Source organism: Chelonia mydas, chromosome 6 (assembly GCF_015237465.2).
Source record: "Chelonia mydas isolate rCheMyd1 chromosome 6, rCheMyd1.pri.v2, whole genome shotgun sequence".
NCBI classification, from domain to species: Eukaryota; Metazoa; Chordata; order Testudines; family Cheloniidae; genus Chelonia; species Chelonia mydas.
The window spans coordinates 11309283-11334906 of record NC_051246.2 but is presented as its reverse complement, the minus strand read 5'-3'; the positions used below and the strand labels follow the sequence as shown (position 1 = coordinate 11334906).

The 25624-nt window shown below is 45.1% G+C and overlaps 1 protein-coding gene across 1 annotated transcript in view; it reads left to right on the top strand.

Moving 5' to 3' along the window:
- LOC114018353 (ninein) overlaps positions 1 to 25624 on the top strand; it is a 107798-nt gene that overhangs the window by 25564 nt on the left and 56610 nt on the right. Inside the window, exons 3-5 of the mRNA XM_043548404.1 lie at positions 9561 to 9611; positions 18458 to 18514; positions 21116 to 21199. Coding sequence (XP_043404339.1) covers positions 9561 to 9611; positions 18458 to 18514; positions 21116 to 21199 — 192 coding nt within the window. The remainder of the gene's footprint in view (positions 1 to 9560; positions 9612 to 18457; positions 18515 to 21115; positions 21200 to 25624) is intronic.

The window sequence follows — 25624 nt, the reverse complement described above, 5'->3', positions numbered from 1 at the left end:
TACAAAATGGGAAATGACTGTCTGGGAAGGAGTACTGCGGAAAGGGATCTAGGGGTCATAATGGACCACAAGCTAAATATGAGTCAACAGTGTAACAGGGTTGCAAAAAAAAGCAAACAACATTCTGGGATGTATTAGTAGGAGTGTTGTAAGCAAGACAGGAGAAGTAATTCTTCTGCTCTACTCCGTGCTGATGAAGCCTCAACTGGAGTATTGTGTCCAGTTCTGGGCACCACATTTCAGGAAGGATGAAGACAAATTGGAGAGAATCCAGAGAACAGCAACAAAAATGTTTAAAGGTCTAGAAAACATGGCCTATGAGAGAAGATTGAAAGAACTGGGTTTGGTTAGTCTGGAAAAGAGAAGACTGAAAAGGGACATGATAACAGTTTTTAAGTACCTAAAAGGTTGTTACAAGGAGGAGGGAGAAAAATTATTCTCCCTAACCTCTGATGATAGGATAAGAAGCAATGGGCTCAAATTGCAGCAAGGGCGGTTTAGGTTGGACATTAGGAAAAACTTCCTAACTGTCAGGGTGGTTAGACACTGGAATAAATTGCCTAGGGAGGTTGTGGAATCTCCATCATTGGATATCTTTAAGGGCAGGTTAGACAGACACCTGTCAGGGATGTTCTAGATGGTGTTGGTCCTGCCATGAGTGCAGGGGACTGGACTTGATGACTTCTCGAGGTCCCTTCCAGTTCTATGATTCTATGAAATAGACCGGGGTCGGCAACCTTTCAGAAGTGGTGTGCCAGGTCTTCATTTATTCACTATAATTTAAGGTTTCGCATGCCAGTAATACATTTTAACATTTTTAGAAGGTCTCTCTCTATGTCTATAATATATAACTAAACTATTGTTGTATGTAAAGTAAATAAGGTTTTTAAAATGTTTAAGAAGCTTCATTTAAAATTAAATTAAAATGTAGATTTTATCAGTTTAGTGTGATCCTTGCCCTTGCTTTTCCTTGCTGAGTTTTCCAATGTCTGGCACGTATTTGGATACTTTTAGCTACACACAGGCTTCTGAGTGATCAGTTGTTAACCAGCTCCGAGAGGGACAGAGGACAGATTTCATGTGTGAAAATACCTGTTCACACAGGTATGTGGATCCAAAAGCTGAAAGCATTGCAAACGCAATTTTCTTCAAACAGTTAAATTTCACTGGCAGGGATGTCCAGCAGGTCAGAATAGAGGCCCCATGATCTCTCTCGGTAGCTTCAAGTGTACTCTGCAGCTCTCCAAACTTTGATGCCCACAATTCTGAGCTTTTTAACTGAATGAGCTTCATTTCTAATTCATCAACACCCATTCACTGAAATACAGACAAATCCAAGTCGCTTTTGTTGAACTTTTCAGATTTAATTAGAAAAGAAAACATTGGGCCGAATCACTGGAAATCCTGAAATCTGTCAGAAAATTCTGATTCAAGTTCTTGCATGTACTTTCCAGTCTCATCGACGCTGACAGTGCAATGTGTTGATAGCTCTTTTATGTGTTGGAAGTAGCGGAAAGTCGAAGTTCAAATATACCGAGAAAAACTGCTAGTTTTACAACAAGTGCCTTCCAGGCTTCATAAAGATCCAGAACTGTTTGCCCTGCACCCTGGAGACAGAGGTTGAGTTCGTTTAGATGAGCGGTGATGTCAGTTAGAAACATGAGCTTACACAGCCATTTGTCATCATCCAGTTCGTGGTAGTTTTGTGCTTTTTCTGACAAAAAGGCCTTGATTGCATCAAAACCTTGCCATGACATAGCCACCGAATGTTGCTGTGAAGTGGAATGTCATTATAAGCACTGTCCATCTCTTCTAGCAGTGCTTGAAACTGTCCGTGAGTCAAAGCAGATCAAGCAACAAGGAAATTCACAATTCGCACCACTGTATTCATCACATTATTAAGATCTGAATTAGAAATTTTAGCACACAGGTTATCTTGATGGATGATACAGTGAAATTTGACAGTCAGGCAGCCTATTTGATCTTCAAATAACTTTACAAATCCCTTCTGTTTTCTGACCATAGCAGGAGCACCATATGTTGTCACACAAAATATTTTTCTGATGTCAAGTCCTCAATCTTCAAAATCGTTTACAAAACTTTCCACTATATTTTCCCCCTTTCTTTGCAGGGTTTTAGGCAACAAAGTTCCTCTTGGATTTCATCAGAAGCACAATATCTTGCAACAACTGCCAAACGAGAAACATCGTTTTTATCCACGCTCTCATCAATTGCAACACTAAACACTGCTGTCTCTTTTAATGCAGTCGCCTACTGTCAAGGTTCCTTCCCCACTCTGAACTCTAGGGTACAGATGTAGGGACCTGCATGAAAGACCCCCTAAGCTTATTTTTACCAGCTTAGGTTAAAACTTCCCCAAGGTACAAACTATTTTACCTTGTCCTTGGACCCTATGCTGCCACCACCAAAGTGTTAAAGAACAGGGAAAGAGCCCACTTGGAGACGTCTTTCCCCCCAAAATATCCCCCCAAGCCCTACACCCCCTTTCCTGGGGAAGGCTTGATAAAAATCCTCACCAATTTGTATAGGTGAACACAGACCCAAACCCTTGGATCTTAAGAACAATGAAAAAGCAATCAGGTTCTTAAAAGACGAATTTTAATTAAAGAAAAGGTAAAAGAATCACCTCTGTAAAATCAGGATGGTAAATACCTTACAGGGTAATTAGATTAAAAACATGGAGATTTCCTCTAGGCAAAACCTTAAGTTACAAAAAGACACAAAAACAGGAATATACATTCCCTTCAGTACAGATTAATTACCAGCCATTTAAACAAAAGAAATCTAACACATTTCTAGGTAGATTGCTTACTAACTTTTTACAGGAGTTCTGAGCTGCATTCCTGATCTCTTCCCAGCAAAAGCATCACACAGACAGACAACCCTTTGTTCCCCCCCACCCTCCAGCTTTGAAAGTATCTTGTCTCCTCATTGGTCATTGTGGTCAGGTGCCAGCGAGGTTATCCTAGCTTCTTAACCCTTTACAGGTGAAAGGGTTTTGCCTCTGGCCAGGAGGGATTTTATAGCACTGTAAACAGAAAGGTGGTTATCCTTCCCTTTATATTTATGACACCTACTTTTCGTTAATGTTGTCTGCCATTTCATTCATGCGTCTCTCAACTGTTCTGGCAGAGACAGGCAGTTCTTTTACTCTACATACGATCGTATCTTTATTTGGCAAATCATTGAACAAAACCTCCGAACTGCTGAGAAAAACTTATTTTATATATTCCCCATCTGTAAACGGCTTTCCGTTTTTTGCAGTGCACTGTGCAATTTTGTATCTTCCTTCTGGAGCTTGATTTTTACAGTTAAGCATTTAAAAACACTGCTTTGCTTCCCATATCCTGCTACTGCCTTTTTGATTGATTCAGTCTTGTCTGCTTCATCAAGAAAGGTTTTCTCATGCTTTGTTTCAAAATGTCGTCAAACACTTGATGTGCAACAAACAACACTTTCACAACGGAAAGCACAAACAGCACGATCCTTCTTTTTAATAAATCCAAATGTGTCTGTCCAAGAAGGCTGAAATGAACGGACATCTAACTTTGCTTTCTTAGGAGCTGGCATTTTGTTAAATGTACCCCTCAACTCACAGCAGAAAAAAAAATCGCAGCAGACGGCACGCACAATGTCAAACGCAGTGCACTATTCCACATAGTGTGGTATAAGAAGCAAATCAGGACTTAAAAATATCCCCGTGGCACTGGAACAATTTTTAAGGTGGGGGTGCTGAGCTGCGCCCCCTCTTGCCCCTGTCTGCACCCATCACTGCCCCAGATTGGAGCCACTGGGCCACAGCTGGGGGTGGCTGCAGAGTGCCAGGCCGAGACCAGGAGCAGAGCCCTAGGCCAGTGGCTGGAATCACAGGCCAGCAGTGGGCTGAGCGGGGCCGGCTGCCAGGAGACTGGCTGGCAAGGGGCAGCCGGCCGGTATCCCAGCCTGGCAGCAGGCTGAGCGAGGCCAGCAACTAGGACCCTGGGCCAGTGGCTAGGACCCCAGACCCGCAGCGGGCTGAGTGGGGCTGGTGGCCGGGACTCCAGGCCGACAGTGGAGCCTCCAGGGCTGGCGGACGGGACCCCAACTGGCAGGGGGCCCGTGGCCGGAACCACAGGCCAGCAGTGGGCTGAGCAGGGCTGGCGGACGGAACCCCAAGCCGGCAGCAGAGTGCCACTGAAAATCAGCTCTTGTGCCGCCTTCCGCACGCTTGCCATAGGTTGCTGACCCCTGAAATAGACAATACCCTGGATGCTGTAGCAGGTTCAATCTGATTTGAATAGGTATTGGCAAGTGGAAGCGGATCCAAACAGCAGGGGAAAAGCTGCTTTCATAGCAGGACAAGGCCTGTGGCAATTTAAAGTGATGGCTTTTAGCTTGTGCAATGCACCTGTCACATCTGAGAGGCTAAGGGAGAGGGTATTACGTGGCTTATGTATTATGTGGCCTTTCTCAGCCTGTCTGTTATACTTAGATGATATCCTGGTGCTTGCTAAAACCATTGAACAGGAACTGAAGCATTTACAAATGGTCTGTGATAAGCCCAAAGCTTCCAAATTGAAGTTGAACCCCCTGAAATGTCAGTGCTTTCAAAGAGGTAATTTACTTTGGGCTCACGAGCAGTGAGGAGGGAATTTCCACTGAGAACAATACATTTGAGGGTAAACAGGAACTGACCACCTCCCCAGACACTCTCAGTGTTGTAGAACTCCACTCCTGTTAAAGAAGGTTCATTTGTGGGTTTGCCAATATTGCAAAACCACTGCCTAGGTTGTGTGAGAAAGGGAAGCCATGTCAGTGGTCAGCAGAGTGTGATTTAACATTTCCTATTTGAAAAAGGCTCTTGTGGCTGCTTCTGCTTTGATCTGTCCGTGTTTCAAAACCCCTTTCATACTGGACACAGATTCTAGGGCTTACAGATGGGGCAGTATCATAAGCAAAGATTGACTTCTGTATTTGGGGGGGCAGAGTTCTGTATGGGGGGGGGCAGAGGACTTAATAAGTGTAGCTTTGACTTTGGATGCCCCCCCCACCCCCCAGGACAACCAGGAGTTTGCCCAGCTGCGCACTGAGCGGTGCTGAGGGGACTCAGCTGCTGTGGGCAGATCCTATAGGCACCACTGCGGAGTGGGGAGAGACTCTGGTAGACTCTGGAGTGCTGTGATAAAAGCTCCTGCAGCTGCCCCTCCCCTTTTCTCTCCAAACTGTGTTCCCCCCCCACCCCAACCCCGCCAGCAAAGTAACTGTGGCAGCTGCAGGCCTAGCACAGAAAGGGCACTCTGCTGCCAGCATGAGCCTCCTGCTGCTTGCACCAAGACCAGTGTACAGTTTGGTGGAGCAATGCTCACCCATGCCCCCCAGTCTCCACCTATGGGCAGTACTGACACAGGAATTGAGGAAGTGGTGGCTTATTACTGCAAAAATCTAAGATCTTTGGAAGAAATTATTACATTACCAGAACTGCTGGCATTGACTGTATCTATAGAACATTGTCATCATTATCTCCATGGGAGGAACTTTATGGTCAGGGCAGAGCATGTTTCCATTCAGGCTCCAGTGGCTTAACACTCCCAGGGGATCCAGGCACACACAGGCTTGGATTCCCCTCTCAGCAATCCTAGTGAGTGGTGACGAGGTGGCACTTACTGGGTTCTGTGACACCAGACCCACTGGAAAAGGAGGTTCTGCGGTTATGTCATAATTTTAACACTTGGACATTTTGCAAAATGAGAAAGTTTCTACTGGTGAAATGCAGCTGGATGTAGAAACTTGGTGCATGCAATGTGAAGCTTGTATTGAAAGACGTGTCCCCCTATGACAGGGGCAGCCCTTTTGCAATGATATCTCATGGGGGCACCAGTGGGGTGACTTGCTGTTGATGTACTTGGGGCTCTGCTTGCACAGAGGCTGGCAATCAATACTTGCTGGTAGCTATGGACTACTTCACAGAATGGCCTGAGGCTTACCCAGGAAGGAACTGAGAGGCTGTGACAGTAGCAGAGGTTCTAGTGAATGAATTCTTCACTAGATTTGGTGTCCCAAGTGAGTTACACAAGCGATCAAGGGAGAAACTTTGAATCCAAAGAGTATCTTAGGAAGCAGTGACTCTGAAACAGATTTGGGGTTGTGGTGAATAATCAGTTCAACAGGAACTCCCACTGCGATGCTGTGGCCAAAGGGGCTAATGGGATCTTGGATGTATACACAGGGGAATCTCAAGTAGGAGTAGGGAGCTTATATTACCTCTGCATTTGGCACTGGTGCAACTGCTGCTGGAATCCTGTGTATAGTTCAGGAATCCACAATTCAAGAGGATGTTGATAGATTTGAAAGGGTTGAGAGAATAATTGCAGGGATTGGAAAACCTGCCTTAGAGTGATAGATTCAGCTCCTCCAGTTTGTTTAGCTTAACATAGAGAAGATTAGGGGTAACTTCATAACAGTTTATAAGGACTTACATGGGAGATGAGGAGGAGGAGGAGGAAGGAATGACAAAAAATGGTAATGGGCTCTTCAATCTAGTAGACGAAGGATATAACAAGATCCAATGCCTGGAAGTTGAAACTAGAAAAATTCAGACTGGAAATAAGGTACAAATTTTTGAGTGAGAATAATGAACTGTTGGAACAATTTACCAAGAGCTGTGGTAGATACTGGCAATTTTTAAATTAGGATTGGATGATTTTCTAAAAGATCTGCTCTAGTTCTAAAAGGAATTAATTCAGGGACGTCCTATGGCCTGTGTTATACAGGAGGTCACGCTAGATAATCATAATGGTCCCTTCTGGCCTGAGAATTTATCAATCTATGAAAATTAAAAGACTCTGTGATGTAATATCATATGGGGAAACTTTTAAAAGAAGGAACCTGGTCTGTTTCCACAATCGTAGGAGAAAGAAGGGCAAGAGCCCGAAACTAGACTGACCTGTGTAACTGAAATAACATTATAAGATACGGTTGGGTCCCAGGACAAACCATCTTTCATTCAGGAAAAATGTAAGAAACAATCAAGCTCCTTTATGGAACCAAAATGCTCAAACAATAGCATTTTTTTTCCATAAGGAGCATCTGAGGAGGTCTCAGAGGAATAGGATTTCACCTTCAGAACTGACAATGTAGCTGTTGATAATGAAGCTGGAAGGGTTGTGGCAGAGATGAGTTCTCCAAATAGGTGGGTCTGTCTCAGCCAGCAGAACTCACAGAAACAATGGACGCTCCTCAGGGGTGTATCAGGGATTTCCACACGGGTGGGTGGAAAGGAAATTGGGCAGGGATTAGAAAACTCCAAAGATTTTTTGACAGAAAGACACTGTAAATAGTTAAGACTGTACCATTTGTAATTTGTTAGATTATTTCTTTTCTTTCTGTCTGGGATGGGTTGTTTAGGGAGTCACCCTTTTAGGCCACTTGGGACGATGAGTGAAGCTGCTATGGCTGTGTGTGTATGTTGAGATGGGTTGGGTTAAACCTCCTTGAAACTACTGGATATGTCTTTGGGCCAGCCACCCCCTAGAGTCTAAGGTTGCTCTACAGGCAGCCTGCCTCAGTTTCCCCTTTAAAGGGGCTTCTGAAATAAACTCCACACTGGCTTTTGTCCAGTAATGGCCCTTCTCCCAAGGTCTAATTCACTGACATAAGACAGAACACAAAATGCTGTCCTGGGGCTTCTCTTCTCCCCTGACTCTGCTCTCTGCAGCTCTTCCCTGCCTTGTCCGGCTACTCTCAGCCCTATGTGGCGGGAGTCTTTTCTTATCCCCATGGAGTCTGCTCCCTTTCCATCCAATGCCACTGCTCCTTGGGGTCTGGTCTTATCAACAAAACAGTTCAAAATACCATCTCCTCTAGTCCATCCATTTACCCTCTTTTCAGGGCTCCTCCCAGGCCTTTCCTTCTTGTCGTCTCACTCCCCAGTCCCAGGTTTCTCTGCTGGAGCCTTTTCACTTCCAGCAGCCTCGGTGCTTCATTCTAGTCTCCCTAAGCATCCCGGCCCTACACACCCTTCCACAGCTTCCTGCTGTTCCTGTAGAGGAATCACCTGTTCAGCGCTCAGCTGTGTCTAGGTAATAATTAGTTTGGCTGGCCCCAGGCTTATAGCCATTAAAGGGACAAGTCACCCTGTTACAGGGTGTAACAGCCGCCCTTATTTAGAAAAAATGCAAGAAACAGTAAAGCTCCTTCACGGAATCACGAGTCTGAAAAAACTCTTCACCCATAAGACAGGGACATTCAAACAAGTGTTGCCAGAGGGGGTTTGCTGGGTATGGTTTTGGAATGTTCATGTGTGTGTGTGAGAGAGAGAGAAACCGTAAGAAACACCACAAAAACAGACACAGATAAGGAGCAGAAAGCCAAGGACAGCCTGAGCGAGTACTGGGAACATGGCCCTGGGGAAAGGTTAAAAAGAGAGAGAGCTTTTGGGGCTGAGTGCTGGATGAAAGAGGCTTAGAACACTGAGCAAAGAATTTCCCCTGTTTGATTCCTCCTGTGTTCAGGAAAATGGGACTTTGTACATTCTTTGTAAATAAACAGGATCACATCAATGAAACCTGGCTCCATCATCAGTTTTGAGTCAAAGGGGGCTAACAATGGTTTTATTTGAAATGTTCTAAAATCCCCCTCTAAAGTGCAGGAACTTGCACCTGGTGTTTCCAAGTGTTCTGGAAAGGAACCCGAGAGCCTCTTTTTTTTTCTCCTTTCGCCTCCTCGGAGTTTCCTCACAGCCTCTCCACTTCTGCCTGGCTAGCTCAGAGCCTGCATCTGCTACCTCTCAGGCACCAACCCAGTGTAATCTGGGCCATCATGTACAGTGTGTAAAGTCCCTGGCAGCGACAACAGTAAAACTGATGGGAAGTTTTGCTGTCCTCTTTCTGTGGGTGCTGGGAGGGTCTGGGAGCAGTCGGTGGCCTGCTCCACTAAGGAACATTTCCTGGTGGATGGGGATGTGAGTGTTGAATTGTTCACCTCCCAAAAACCACAGTGGGGGAGCAGCCCAGCCTGCTCCCACTCAGCAGCATGGGAGGGGAATGGATCAGCAGCTGCCACTGAAAGTGTCCTCAAGGGAGGAGTGGAGTTAAAATGCCACTCTCTAAAACACAGCTAAAGTGAGTAATTTGGGAAATCAGGAGCTGTTAATGGGTGAGGGAAAGTTGGGCTTCCTAGTGGGGTGATCTTTTAACCCACCCCCACACACGGAGCTTGTGTTGCTCAGAAGGACGTCTTCCTTTCACACTTGTCATGAAGGGCATGTGCAGTCAGATATCTTCTACCTTTCTTCTTCTTCCCTGCCCAAATAGACAGAGCTAACTTCCTCCATTCCCCAGCCCTCCCAAAGTATAGATGGGCTACATGGATTATGATTATGGTGCTGAGAAACAGACAGATTTATATTCATGGGTTCTAACACTTGTTCTACACACCCAGAAATCACACACAGCTGCATATCAGCCCATTCACCCATCACTTGTGAATACATGAGAGAGCTTGTCACAGTTACAAATAATGTATGAATAAAACATATTCTCTATTTTTCTATTGTTTTTCAGATCTACAATACTCAGAACAAAATGAATACTGCGGATCTGGAGTACTTGGAGGTAAGTCTGCACAAAGAAACACGGGGTTCAACGTCTCTCATAGTTCCCTGTGCTCTTTTTAAAGAATATTTATTATTCCCAGAGAAAACATAAGATAGAGCATAGCATTCAAAGCCAGAAGGGACCATTAGAGCATCTAGTCTGACCTCCTGTACAACACAGGCCACCAACATCATCCAGCCACCTCCACAGCAAGCCCAACAACCGGTATTAGACCAGATCAGACTGTTTTTGTCAGAGGCTGGGAGTGGGCGACAGGGGATGGATCACTTGATGATTATCTGTTCTGTTCATTCCCTCCGGGGCACTTGGCATTGGCCACTGTTGGAAGAGAGGATACTGAGCTAGATGAACCTTTGGTCTGACCCAGTATGGCCATTCTTGTGAGACTAGACTATTCTGTGCAACAGACAAAGGACCAGAGGAACTTAGGTGCACCAGTGCCTGAGGTCCATGTAGTGGCAGGGAACTGATTAGGAGAGAGATACCCAGATGATCCCAGCAGGCGATAAATGCTCCACACTGCAGAGGAAGGCAGAAGAAACCCCAAGGACCCTGCCAATCTGAGCTGAGGGAAAATTCCTTCCCAACCCCACAGATGGTGATCAGGCAGACCCTGATCATGTGAGCAAGAACCAGCCAGCCAAGAACCTGAGAAGGAGAATTCTCAGAACCACCTCAGAGCACCGGCTCACCCCATCCAGTGTCTAATCTCAGCTGTGGCCATTTCTGATGCTTCAGAGGAAGGAGATCAAACACAAACAAAACACCCCACCCACAAGCAAATCCCAGAACACACTGTGGGGTAAAATTCCCTTCCTGACCCCTGCAGGTGACCGGCTGGAACCCTGAAGCGTGAGATTTCAGGAACATAAGACATGAGCTGGAAGGGATTGCAGAGCTGCTGAGCCCTGTGCCCAAGCACCACAGGCAACCCCATCCTACAATGCCACTCCTAAATCTACAAGCTCCTCTTTGCAACTCCCGCTGGGGGCTGTTCCAGAACCTCACCTCTGATGGTTAGAAACCTCCTTCTAATTTCCAGCCTGAATTGATTCATGTCCAGTTTCTATCCATTTGTTCTTGTGCCAGCCTTGTCCTTTAGCTTCAATAGTCCTTCTCCCTCCCTGGTGTTTACCCCGTCGTGTATTTATAGAGAGCAATTAGATCCCTCCCCTCCCCCCGCAGCCTTTGTTTTACCAGACTAAACAAGCCCAGCTCTTCCAGTCTACTCTTGTAAGATAAGCCCTCCCTTCTTCCCCTGATCATCCTAGTAGCCCTTCTCTGCACCTGGTCCACTCTGAATTCATCTTTCTTGAGTGTGGGTGCTCAGAATTGTACACAGTATTTCAGCTGAGGTCTTATACAATGGCATTAATACTTCCCTGTCTCTATTGAAAATGCCTCGGCCAATACATCCTAGGATCTCGTTTGCCTTTTTCACAGCCACATCACAGTGGTGACTCCTAGTTATCCTGTGATCAACCCACATATCCAGGTCCTTCTCCTCCTCTGTAGTTTCCAGCTGATGGCTGCCCCAACTTATAGCAGATATTCTTGTTATTAGTCCTTAATTGCATGACTTTGCACTTTGTGCCATTAAATTTCATCCAATTTTTGTCATTCCAGTCATCAAGGTCATCCAGATCTTCCTGTATAATATCCTGATCCTCCTTTGCATTGATGATGTTTCCCAATTTGTGTCATCAGGAAACTTAATTAGTACACTCCTACTTTTTGTACCAAGGTCAATAATGAAATTAATGACTGATCCCTGAGGAACTCCACTAATAACCTCCCCTAGCCCAATAGTTCTCCTTTCAGCACAACCCCTTGTCTTGCCCTCTTTAGCCAGTTCCTGACCCACTTTACAATTCCTGTACTAATCCCCATAATTTCTCATGTGATACCATGTAGCAAAGTGGCCATCTGTAACGATACTGGTTCTGGCGGGACCCAACTGAGAGTGCCAATTCAGGACAAATTGCTTCAAGCAGGGCAGTTACAGCCCAAGGCTGGGTTTTTCCACTTCTAAGGCAAAGCAAACCAGCCAGACAGAGAGGACTTTGGTTTTACCCCACTGGCTAACCACAAGTCACACAAGCAATTCCCTTAGACACTCCAGTTTCCCAGTATCACCACCAGTGCCCCTCGTTATGGGGATGAATGGTTATGAAAACCAATACCCCAGTAAAAGAAAAAAGATTCTCCTTATCCCAAAGGACCAAGCCCCAGACCCAGGTCAATATATAAATCAGATCTTACCCACAAATCACGCTGTTGCCAATCCTTTAGAATCTAAAATCTAAAGGCTTATTCATAAAAGGAAAAAGATATAGATGAGAGCAAGAATTGGTTAAATGGAATCAATTACATAAAGGCAAAGTTCTTGGTTCAGGCTTGCAGCAGTGATGGAATAAACTGCAGGTTCAAATCAAGTCTCTGGAGCACATCCACAGCTAGGATGGGTCTTTCTAGTCCTTTGTATAGAGCTTCAGTTTGTAGCGAAGTCCCTCCAGAGGTATGAAGCAGGATTGAAGACAAGATGGAGGTGAGGCATCAGCCTTTTATAGTCTCTTGCCATGTGGTCTTTGCTTTCTTTGTCCCAAGGACACTCTATCCAGCACGTGGCATAGAAAAACCTTAGAGTTCTGTCCAGAGGCAGGTCCCTGCATACCTTGCTGAGTCACAAGGATATCTGCCTTCTCTCAATGGGTCAGTTGTATAGCTGATGGTCCTTAATGGGCCATCAAGAAGGCTAGGCAGAGCTGACACCAACTTGTCTGCGGTGTCACCCAGAAGCATAGCATACAGACAGTGTCGAGCCAATATTCATAACTTCAACTACAAAAATGATAGCATAATTATAACCAGCAAATCATAACCTTCCCATAGATACCTCACACGACAGCCTTTGTACAATATTTGCTGCAAATATATAACAGTGGTTGCAACAGCAATCTATATGGTTACAGATTCTGTCAATAACATCACACCATCACATCATGCACCCCCTAGTGGCTGGATGTGGTGTTGCTGCTGCTGTGGCTCAGTTTCCCTCCTGTGTTTTTTGGCCTATTCTGGCTGTCGGAGTGGCCTGACTCTCCAGCCAAGACCTCTTCAAGGAACTGACCCCTCCTGAGGTCACAGAGTCCTTTAACTAGTCCAACAGAATCTAAATGTAACTAAATCTTCAGCCCCAGTTGGGCTCAGCTGGCTGCCCATGTCTCCCCCAGGCAAGCCTCTGCTATAATACAACATCCTCACATCTGTCCTCAGGTTCCGGTGCCTCTCTCCACCACAGTCTAGGGCTGGCACAGTTCTTCGCCTTCCCAAAGGTTCAGACAAGCCAACGTCCCTCAGTGGCTCCTGAGCTTCCCTAAGGCTTCAGGCTCATCTCAGGAGCAGACTGTGCTTCTCTGCCCATCTAGTCTTATTAGCCTTCTATCAGGCCTCTTCCCAGAGAGAGCAAACTCATGTTATTCTCTCATTGGGGCTCTTCCCCCCAGCTGATCTTCCCTCTCTTCTTTTAAACCCCTTCCCCTGCCCATGCCATCCCCATGTGCAAGCAATGAGATTACCAGCTCTTGCAGGCTCCATTAACCCTTTTGCTGCCTGTGAGGGGTTTAAACCCCATCACAACCATATTAAATACTTTACTGAAGGCCAAATATATAAAATCTCTTGCATCATCCTTATCTAAAAAATTAATTGTCTTCTCAAAAAAAGATCTTGGATTAGTCTGGCATGATCTACCTTTGGAAAACTCATGCTTCCTTTCAGCTAATTTTCATTTACTTCTGGGCCTTTAATTATTTTTTCCTTCAAACTTTGTTCTAAAGCCTTATATATTATTGAGGTCAAACTAACAGGACTGTAATGGCCTGGACCACTTCCCCCCACCCCCACACTTTTCTTAAATGCAGGTACAACATTAGCCAGTCTCCAGTTGCACAGTACCACCCCTGCCAATTTGATAGGTTTATTAAAAATCCTTGCTACTGGACGTGCAATTCCATGTGCCAGTTTTTTCAGTATTCTGAGGTGAAGGCTGTCCAGTCCCCCGTTTCCCCCCTCCCCCCGCCCCCGACTTGAGAACATTAAGGTCTGTGAGTTTTGCTTCCACCTCAGATGTTATTTCCATTTCTATACACTCATTCCCATCAGCTGTCCTCTTTCATGCACATCTTCTGCATTATCATCCTTACTGAAAACTGAAGAAAAGTATTCATTTAGCTTTGGGGCCATACCTAGATTAACTTTATTCTCTACCCCATCCAAACTGCATATTAGCCAAACCTCATCCTTCCCTTTTCTCCTTTTATTTATATAACTAAAAATCCTCATACTATTTATTTTAATTTCCTTTGCAAGTTCTAATTCAGCTTGACTTTGGCAATTCTCCCTTTATCCCTACATTTTCCATCCTTCCTTTGCTGAACAGTCCCCCCTCCATTCCTTGTAGGTGCTCCATTTACTCCCAATATCCTTTTTGAGGTTGTTATTCATCCAGTTAGGTCTGGAGTCCTTCCCTGCAAGGCTTTCCCCTTGCTTGCGATGTAAATTCAGATAGCTTTTGCATCTTTGATTTAAAGAAATTCCAAGCCTCCTCCATATTTAAGTCCTTGAGGTCTTCAATCCAGTGGACTTCTCTAATTCCCTTTAACGTCCCAAAGTCTTCCCTTTCGAAACAGAAAACCATAGTTTCCCACCTGTTTTTGATTATCCTTCCATTTACTTTAAACTGAATCAATTTGTGATCACTTGATCCAAGTTTATTTTCTATGACCAGCTCTTCTATGACGTCCTCACTACTTACCAAAACTAAATCTAAAACAGCATCATCTCTTGTTGGGTCGGTGTCTAGTTGGTGAAAACATCTGTCAATGATCACATCCAGGATTAACTGGGCCCAACCATTATTAATAGCATTTATTTTCCAATCTAGATCTGGGAAGCTAGTCTCCCACAATGACACCGTTTCTGGCATTTATTTCTCTAATAATATTCAAGAGATTTCGCTCCATATCCATATCTGACTCTGGGTGTCTGTAGCAGACCCCTAACACTATCCCAACAGAATCTCTTACAGTCCTTCCTCAGTTTTGACCCAAACTGATTCGGTTTTATCCATGCTACCACTTCATATTTCTTTACTGTCTGCTGCATCAATAATGCCGCCCCTAACCCTCACTATCTTTATCTTTATTTCTCTCTCTCCTAAACAGCATAAACCCTTCCCTACCTGTATTCTGAGTCGTGATTGCTATTCCATCAAGTTTCTGTGATCCCTATAATATTCAGTTTCACATCCTGCACCAATAGTTCAGGTTTCCCCATTTTATTCTAGCTTTGTGCCTGCTAGAGTAAAGAAATGTCTATTATCAAATATTTGTTCCCCATGTGGGTACTTATAGACTGCAATCAAGTCACCCCTTAATCATCTCTTTGTTAAACTAAGGAGACTGAGCTCCTTGAGTTTATGACAATAAGGCAGGTTTTCTAATCCTTTAATCATTCTTGTGGCTCTTCTCTGAACTTTCTGCAGTTTGTTTTCTGATCTGTTGATTGTGTACAAATCATATTGATGACTTAAGATTTCCCAATTAATACTCTGAGATTTGGTAAGTTCTTGGAATTACCGTTCAGTTGGGAACCCCAATGTACATGGTAGCCACAATCACACTTAGGAAAAGCTTATGAATTTGCGATAGTTTTATTAATACACTTAGCACAATCACAAACACTCCAACCCAGCAAGGTAGACAGAGATTTAGAAGAGGATGGGCATCCATATACTCACGCCATCCCTTGCAAAAAGAGCTGAAGTGTTACTGATTGTCTCATCATCAGACTCACCATCATCTCCAGTGGTCAACATCCTGGGCATCTCCCAAGGCACGCAGGCCTGGATTCAGCTTTTATAATGTGTTACGCTGGCACCACTATGCCTAATGCATATTCATTTCAGCCCCTTTTCCTGATCTATATTTCCTCATCCTACTAAATTTGGCGTAGCCTTTGCCCATAGGTTACTAGTCCTTTCCTCCAAGTTCATTAGCATGTATGTCAATTAGTTCCCATGTATTCTTGTCTTCTGATGTTCCTCATTTTAAAATATCTCAAGCTGGTATGAACTGGCATCTTGTGGTGCCTGTCAGCAGTTTAGGTGTTACAGCATTCGGTCTTGTGATAGCTTATGATCTAGGTTACGCCTGATTGGCTGCTTATGCTAAAGCTTCTGGGGCCTTATGCCTTGTTTGGCTAAACTATTGTCTTACCTAGCAAATACCTATACCTATTGGCTACATTATTAACATACTTCTTGAATTGTGGATACCAGAACTGGACACGTATTCCAGGAGCAGTCATAACAGTGCTAAATACAAAAGTAAAATAACATCTCCACTCCTATTCGAGATTCCCCTGTTTATGCATCCAAGGTTCACATTGTCCCTTTTGGCCACAGCATCACGCTGAGAGCTCATGTTCAGCTCATTATCCATGACCCCCAGATCTTTTTCAGTCACTGCCTCCCAGAATAGAGTCTTCCATCATGTAAGTGTGACATACATTCTTTATTCCTCGATGGATACATTTATATTTCGGTACATTAAAACTCCTGTTGTGTTGTACCAATAAATTAAAAACCAGCAGGATCTTATTAAAGGGAAAAAGGCAAAAATACCACATTTATTGTGAATACAGAAAGAATCATAGTAAGCAGTTAGTTATAACATTCCATTCAATCTCATATTTATTCACACATTCATTCATACAAACACACACACACACACATTATGCAAGGTTGTTATCATAGTTACCAGCCTTAGAGTTGCTCATGCCAAGCCACTGGCCAGGTGGCCTGGACATGAGGAGGGCCTTGTAGGATGCTCATCTGATGCTCCTGGAAGTTGGTTTGCAGAATCAGACCCCAAAGTTCTCACTCTTTAGAGTCTATTTTTATAGGAATTTCTTCCTATGCCAGTCTATGGGAATTGCTTCATCATGCTGTTGCTGAATCAACCATCAGATAGCACATTCCTGAGGGCTCCAAGATGTTATCTTGTTCTTTGGTTCTCCCATTCTTGAGGCTGTTGGGTGGATTCCAGTCTGCCCTCCGGGGGTCCTCTGGTTATTTCCACTTGACGCCTTCTTCAGCCGATGGACACTGGATTCTTAGGCTGGCACCTCCCTGATCATTCAGTTATTATCCACACCAAGCATCCATCCACATCCATCCTCTATCTCTATTTTAATCACAATTGTTAATACAGCAAAAGGGCGGGGAGTCTCTGGGTGCTCTTTCTGTTGTTACAGAGTATTGCTTTGAGTCTCTCTCTCTGTGAATTGCTTTGAGAACAGACTCTGTCTTAGAATGTACTAACACAATTAGCAGCTTGCAAGCTTCACACATAGAGGGAGAGAAACAGTACCAAAAACCAAGAGACCTCTTAATTAGTAATACCCTGGAATTTAAACTATGGGGAATCAAACTCATTTGTGATTTTAATACAGAACTTCTTTAATATGATCCAACAGTGGTTTGCTTGGTGCCCAGCTTATAAAGTGACCCAGATCATTCCATATCAGTGACCATCCCTCTTCATTTTTGTTTTTGTTTTTGTTTTTATAGCTGCTTTCACTTCTTCTCTAAACCAACCTGTTTTTGTTGCTGGTGGTTGTTTTTCACCAATGAAGCCTTCTTTCTCGATTTTGGGATTGCATATTTTTGGACATCTAGTGAAATGTTCTTAAACAGTTCCCAAGTACGATACACATTTTCCTATTTAAAATATTTCTCCCAACTGATTTGGCTCATAATTATTTTCAGCTTTGTGAAATTGACTTATTTAAAACATTGTGTGTGTGTGTGTGTGAATATAATTTTTTTTATTGGTTTAAACTTTATTCTGTTTGCCCATAACAGCTGTGATCAAGTCATGAAGTCTTGCATCTAAGCAATCAATTTTTATTTCTGTGATCAATTTCTCTTTATCTGTCAAGATCAGATCTAATATAGAATTTCCCCATGTTGGATACAACACTTTTTGGGTTAGGAAACTGTCATCTATATTTTTTAGAAAATCCAAAGATGTTAGCACCGGCACCACGAGACTTCCAGCGCATGGCACTCAGATTGATTGGTGTCAGTTAAAGCAGCCTCAGGAGGTTTGTGGACAGGTCCCTGGCACACTATAGCTCTGCCTGTTACTCTCCGTATGGAGTTACAGGTGTTGCTCTTAGATCATTGAGCCCCAAATTGTTTGGAGTGGGTTATCTGGGAGACAGTTACTTTCCCTGAGTAATCAAGCTGCAGTTGCAGATGGAGCTCTCAATACAGAAAGGAAACCTTTTTCAGACATTTCAAAGGAATAATTTCTGTTGATTTTCTCTGAAAAATTGCTTAATTTCCTTGACAATTTCCAAATAACTTTAAGAAGAACAGGAGTACTTGTGGCACCTTAGAGACTAACAAATTTATTTGAGCATAAGCTTTCATGAGCTACAGCTCACTTCATCTGATGCCACAAGTACTCCTTTTCTTTTTCCGGATACAGACTAACACGGCTGCTACTCTGAAACCAAATAACTTTGTTAGCCTTTAAATTGTGAAACCCTGAAGATGTTTCGTAAAAGTCACAAGGGGGATGGAGGAAGGAACATAACTGACTTTATAATAGAACATGATTGCAAACTTAATTCTGTAGACATAGTAATCTCTACATGATGATCTATAGCTATCTACCTACCTACCTACCTAGGATCTTGCCTGTTCATTTTAAGAAATTACTCAGATCACGGAACTAATCTCCCTGTCTATGTTATGTCCGTGTTTTATTTAGATGTTTCTCCACATTGCGAATACTGTGGAAGAAATCTTCCATGATCAGACAATTCAGGTAATTGCATGCTTTTCAGTCCGTAAAATCCACATGCAGAGCATTTTGTGAAACTGGTACTGTAGCTGCTATGGTGCCTTCAGTCCAAAAGCTCCACTGTGTTCTCTTACCTCGTGACATCTTTGCCCAGTATTAAGTACAGTAGAAAATCTGCAAAGATTGATGTGCAGCGCAGCACAGCCCCTGCTACTGGATCAGATCAACATCCAGCTGGGATCGACTCAAAGCAGTTTCTACTGGCTCAGCCAAGGATGTGCATCTCCCAGCCAAGACCAGGTCTTTCTGGCTTGGCCAGGGATCACAGCTGTTTCCCCTCCAGTTTCATCTGCGTAAAGGGCACTGGTTAGAATCTTGTCTGAAGCAGTTGTAGTGTTGTCAACCGAAAGAGTTACAATCTCCTGAGTTAGACCCCAAAAATCAGGAGATTGGCCAAAAGTAATGAGATTACTTTAAAAGATTAATTCTTGGTTTTGGTTCGTCTTGTGAGTTTTGAACTCGCCCTGCCCTTCCCCAACATGAGTATCATGAACTCTCACAAGTGTATTGTGAGGAAGGAAATTTTGCAGGAACTCTCATGATAATGTGAAGAGCTCCTGTGATCACATGATTCTGGCGCAGGTGTCCGCAGGCCCCTACTTGTCCCTCTCCTGTCTCCCACTGCCTCCAGCCCTACCTGCGGCTCCGCATTGGCAGCCAGTTGTTTGCCCACCTGCCAGGTTTTGGGCAGCTCCATGCATGACATTTCTCATTAGTGAGAAAAAGTCACTAATCTCCCCTACATGGGTCCTAACCACGGCTTGTGGAAAAGGTAAAGATGATGTGGAGGACACTGGTGACTTTCTCAGCACTGAGGAAAGTCACACAGTGAGCTGCAGAAAATTATCCTTCCCCACAAAAATAGACAGTTAGTCATTCCCCCCTTCCCGTTAGTTCCCCCTCCCTCTTTATGTACCCGGCTGTTCTCTTCTCTTGTCCCTGTTCCTGCTGCTCTCCTGGGGGTCACCGGGCCAGAAGCCCTTGCCAGGACTGGGGGATATACGGAAAGATGCTGTCATGGTCAATCTCCTCTACCCCCAGTTGGGTGGAGCAGCAGCAGGAGTCCTGGGAAGAGGGGAACCCCTGGCAGTGGGGATGGCAGAGGTGGGTGCTCTTAGAGGCTGCAGGGAGTGGAGTGGCTGAGATCTCAGGACAGCACAGCTCCGAGCAGCTGGCAAGAGAGGCAGAGGGCAACTGTTGTGGAGACAGGATATCTGCGGGTATGGGCACACTGCAAAAAAAGGCTGAAAGCAGCGAGTCTCGGAGCCTGGGTCAACTGACTTGTGCTCATGAGGCTTGTACTACAGTGCTTAAAATAGCAGTGTAGTTGTCCCCACTCAGCCCAGGCTCCAGCCCCTGAGACCTAATGATGGGGGGGGTCTCAGTGCCTGGGGTCCAGCCAAAGCAGGAACGACTAGATGGCTGTATGTAGCCCTGTAGCATGAGCCCCACATGCCCAAGTCAGTTGACCCGGGCTCTGAGTCTTGCTGCCATGGGTCTTTCTTTGCAGTGTCACTGTTCCCAAAATGCCTTCCCATAGAGGACCCCCCCCCCCACAAAGGTGATGGGGAGCGGTGAAGGAGGAATTCTTTTTTTCTCCACCTTCCCACCTCAAGGAAGGGATTCCCCCCAATTGACCCGTGTGTAGGAAAGGGAGGGGAAGAATGGGCCCTGCTTTTGTTAAGAAGGGGCTGGGACATCCCTTGCCCAGTGACACGGGTTCTCTCTGCATGTATTTGGGCTTCCCCAAGACAGAATCACTGGCAATGGAGCTCTTCCTCCGCCTTTAACAATCCAGGCCTAGCACTCCCCTGGCTCAGTGTGGGAGCTGGCTGGGCTAGCCCAGCAGGAGGGCAGGTTGGGGCTGTGGCCCCTCCCCTGAACATAGCTGTGCCCCCCATTGGATCGATTCCACGTGATGTTGCCTCTGGCTGAGTTCTCAGTGGGAACTCAACCCGAGATCACTGGATCTAAAAGCCTGAGCCTCCCCTTACTTGAGCTAAAAGTCCAGTTATTAGCTTGACACCGGCATCAGTCTCATGAAGCTCTGTTCTGTAGTCCAGCCATGAGAGAGGGACAAAGTGTGGGGTTGTTAGTGTGAGTTACACACAGAAAAGCTTAAGCACATGGCATGAGAGTAACGTGCATTGCAGCAGCCAGCTTGAAGCAATAACTCTGAGAGGGTGAACGGCCCGTCTTCATCTCAGGGAGGTGTTAATGCAGAGCTTCACTGACTTGTCCAGTTAAAAGCACCCCCCTCAGATAACCAGTCTTCTGGCTCTGATTCTCCAGTGTAAAATCAGTGGAACCGAGTGTAGAATCAGGCCCCGTGTGTCTCCCACATTAGCACAGCCCAGACTCAGCTAGCACTCCTGATACATGGGCAGCAACTTTACATCTGGCTGAGCTGGTAGGAGCTAAGCTGAGCTGGTCTTGGCATGACCTGTTGAACCAGGGTCAATTGGCAGAAATGGACTCTGGGAATTGTCTCTGCTGCTCTGAGAGTTATGTATTATCACTTGGAAGATTTGCATCTGTTAACTAGATTTTTTTTTAATGTTTTAGCACATGGACATTCTGGTTCGTGACTATAAACCTGCAGAATGTACATCTAAACATGCAAAGAAGTATCTGACTCAACTAACCCAGGTAAATTCTGTTGGTTTCCTTCACATCCCTCTATTCCCCTACACTCCTGTAATGGGTTCGGTCACAGAGATCCCCTTGGGACTGCCACCTGATGTGCTGAAACTACCTCTGAGCCCATTTTCCCAACCAGCTTAGGACTCCAGAACCCTGCCTTGTTGAGCCAGACATGCCAGTCTGCTCCAACACAAACCTAGGCTCTGAACTACACACCCCAAAGCTGCAGACTTAACTGAAAACAGCTTAAGAAGTGCTCCTCTCTCTAGCACCCAGACACCCAATTCCCAAGAAATGTATGTCCTGTAATACCCTGGACACTACTAATCTTTTGAATCGATTATTCCTTTAAGGAAATCATATGCACATAACTTGTCACCTGAAATGGAATTACCCCAACACTTCAACGTGAACGCACAGGAGTAGATAAAACAATAAAACAAGTTTATTAACTACAAAGAGATTTGAAGTGAGTCCAAGTAATGAGGCATACAAGTTATACTGCATTATCCTGCAGTATGTGCAGAGCCTGGCTAGGAGGCACCAGAACGAGGAAGATTGTGATGAGGACATGGCCACAGACGTTCCTGAAAGCACAAGATGTGGCAATTGGGATATCATGCTGGCATTAGGGCATGTTGATACAGTGGAACGCTGATTCAGGGCCAGGCAAACAAGCACAGAATGGTGGGACCTCATAGTGTTGCAGGTATGGGATGATTCCCAGTGGCTGTGAAACTTTCACATGCGTAAGGCCACTTTCATGGAACTTTGTGAGTTGCTTTCCCCCTGAAGCGCACGAATACCAAGATGAGACCTACCCTGACAGTTGAGAGGCGAGTGGCGATAGCCTTCTGGAAGCTTGCAATGCCAGACAGCTACTAGTCAGCTGGGAATCAATTCAGAGTGGGCAAATCTACAGTGGGGGCTGCTGTGATCCAAGTAGCCAAGGCAATCAATAACCCTCTGCTAACAAGGGTAGTGACTCTGGGAAATGTGCAGGTCATAGTGGATGGCTTTGCTGCAATGGGATTCCCTAACTCTGGTGGGGCGATAGATGGAACAGATATCCCTATCTTGGCACCGGACCACCTTGCCAAACAGTACATAAACCACGAGGGGTACTTCTCAATGGTGTTGCAAGCACTGGTGGATCACAAGGGCCATTTCACCGACATCAACATGGGATGTTTGGGAAAGGTGCATGGCGCTTGCATCTTTTGGAACTCTGGGCTGTTCAAAAAGCTGCAAGAAGGGACTTTCTTCCCAGACCAGAAAATTACCATTGGGGATGTTGAAATGCCAATAGTTATCCTTGGGGACCCAGCCTACCCCTTGCTCCCCTGGCTCATGAAGCCGTACAAAGGAAGCCTGGACACTAGTAAGGAGCAGTTCAATTATAGGCTGAGCAGGTGCAGAGTGATGGTAGAATGTGCCTTTGGACATTTAAAAGTGCACTGGCGCTGTTTGCTGTGTAGGTTAGACCTCAGCACAACCAATATTCCCATTGTTATTGCTGCTTGCTGTGTGTTCCATAATATCTGTGAGAGTAAGGGGAAGATGTTTATTGAGGGGTGGGAGGTTGAGGCAGATTGCCTGGCAGCCAATTTTGAGCAGCCAGACACCAGGACAATTAGAAGAGCACAGCTAGGTGCACTGTGCATCAGAGAGGCTTTGAAAAACAGTTTCATGATGGACCAGGTTAGGGTGTGACAGTTGTGTGTGTTTGTCCTTGATGCAAAGCTGCCCCCTTTGGTGAATGTACTTACCTGTAAGCCAATCCCCCTCCTGCCTTTGACCACAGCTGGCAAAGGAAATAAAGTCCCTATTGTTTTGAATCCATTCATTCTTTATTTATTAAAAAAAAATGGGATCACTGACAATGCTGATTATTAAAAGTAGCCTGAGTGGGGTGGGGGAGGAGGGAAGGACAAGGCCACATTGCTTATTGTAGCCACGCTACAAATCAAAGCTATTTGAATGACAGCCTTCTGTTGCTTGGGCCATCCCCTGCAGTTGAGTGGCTGGGTTCTCAGAGACTCCCCCGCTCCCCTGCATTCTTGGGCGTCTCTCTTTAGAGGCTTTCCAAGCCTTACAGAGAAAAGTAGTGAGCATTTAGGGTTACACACATTTCCCCTTTGCTTTAATCTTTCTGGGGCTCTGTTCTGGGTGGGTTTTTTTTGGCTTCTCCTCTGTCCAAGAGTATTTTCTGTTGGGCTCCCCAGCCGCTCCCCCACCTGGCAACATCTCTGAGCATGCAAAGAAATGGCACTGATTGGAGAACTAGGTATTAGAATGTATTTTAATAAAAATAATAATATCTGGGATGCTCCTCTGTAGCTGAAGGAAAATTGTGCCTGTCCTGCCCTCAGCCTTCAGACACTGGCTGGGCCAGGGAAACAATCTAAGCCTGACAAGAGGGAATAGGTCTCTTCGCATCTTGCATAGCCTGGACTCCATCCTAGAATACAATGACCACTGAGGACAGAGGCACAGAAGGATTCTGGCTCCTTTACAGCTGCAAAACCACTGGCTAGTACAAACAAGCGCAAGCCCCAGGATAGTGACAGCAGGCACGTGTTTGCCAGAAGCTGGGAAAGGGCAACGGAATGGATCACTTGATGATTACCTGTTCTGTTCATTCCCTCTGGGGGAGGGAATGGCATTGGCCACTGTTGGAAGACAGGATACTGGGCTAGTTGGACCTTTGGTCGGACCCAGTATGGCCGTTCTTACGTTCACTGAATAAACTAAACAGGTCTGTACTGTAGTATGATGATAAGTGGAACTAGAAAAGGAAGGTCAGGTTTCAGGTGGGGCCGAGTTTGAGGGACAGCAACAGTGGCTCAGGTGCCTGCCCCATTGCTTAGGGCAGCTGAAGCAATTTTAACTTACAAATTGTAAGAATCTCTGGGGTGCAGCAAATAGCAGCTTGTGCCATGGCACACAGCCTCAGGAACCCTGGGTTTTACTGAATGTAGCCCAGGTGTGGAGCCAGTGGACACAGGAGCTTGAGCTGTGCCTGGATCTAGCCCTGCCAAGAGGAGATGGAAAGTGAAACTCAGTTGTATCTCACTGGGGATCAGGGCAGAGAAGCACATGCCAGTCTGAAGCTCCCCACTGCTTCAGCATTAGCGGCTGTGCTGGGAGATCTAGAGACCCATAGTTCTCTAAAGTACAGTGACTCATAGACTTTAAGGCCAGAAGGGACCATCATGATCACCTAGTCTGACTTCCTGCACATCACAGACCACAGAACCTCAGTCACCCTGTCAGGGTTTCCTCCCCACTCTGAACTCTGGGGTACAAATGTGGGGACCTGCATGAAAGATCCCCGAAGCTTATTTTTACCAGCTTAGGTTAAACAGTTTCCCAGGGCACAAATTCCATCTTGTCCTTGAACAGTATGCGGTCACCACCAAGTGATTTAGACAAAGAATCAGGAAAAGGACCACTTGGAGTTCTTATTCCCCCAAGATATTCCCCCCAAGCCCCTTCACCCCCTTTCCTGGGGAGGCTTGAGAATAATACCCTAACCAATTGGTTACAAAGTGCACACAGACCCAAACCCTTGGGTCCTTAGGACACTTAAAAATCAATCAGGTTCTTAAAAAAAAGAATTTTACTTAAAGAAAAGGTAAAAGAATCACCTCTGTAAAATCAGGATGGAAGATAACTTTACAGGGTAACAAAAGATTCAAGAACACAGAGGAACCCCCTCTAGGCTTAGTTTCAAAGTTACAAAAAACAGGAATAAACCTCCCTCCAGCAAAGGGAAAATTCACAAGTTAAAACAAAAGATAATCTAATGTGCCTTGCCTGGCTTTTACTTACTATTTTTGTAATATCAGAGACTTGTACAGGATTGGTTAGAGGAGATGGATTTCTGACTGACTTCCCTCAGTCCTGAGAGAAATCCATCCACACAAAGAGCACAAACAAAGCCTTCCCTCCCCCCCCCCCCGATTTGAAAGTATCTTCTTTCCCCGTTGGTCCTTTTGGTCAGGTGCCAACCAGGTTATTTGAGCTTCTTAACCCTTCACAGGTAAGGAGGAATTCTAGGCTACCCTTCGCTGTATGGTTAGGACACGCCCCTTCCAGTAATAGGGGGTTGGGGGTGGAGGCAGTGGGGCTTCTCTGGCTAGTGTGACAGGCACAGAGCAGGGATGGATTGATGTAAACCAGATCTTTTCTCATGGAGGGAAACTGGATAATCTAATGGAATTAATTAATAAGAAGCTTTAAGATAACAATCATCTTTCAATGTCTTTATTTTAACTATATCTATTATAACTGGGTAATGATCCTTCGGTAAAATAATGCCAGACTCAAACCCACAAGCAGTGGGAAATGAAGACTAATTCCACTGAATCAGTGGTTTCAAATAGAGGGCAGAGTTAAGGTTGCCTGAAGATAAATTAGGTGACTTGC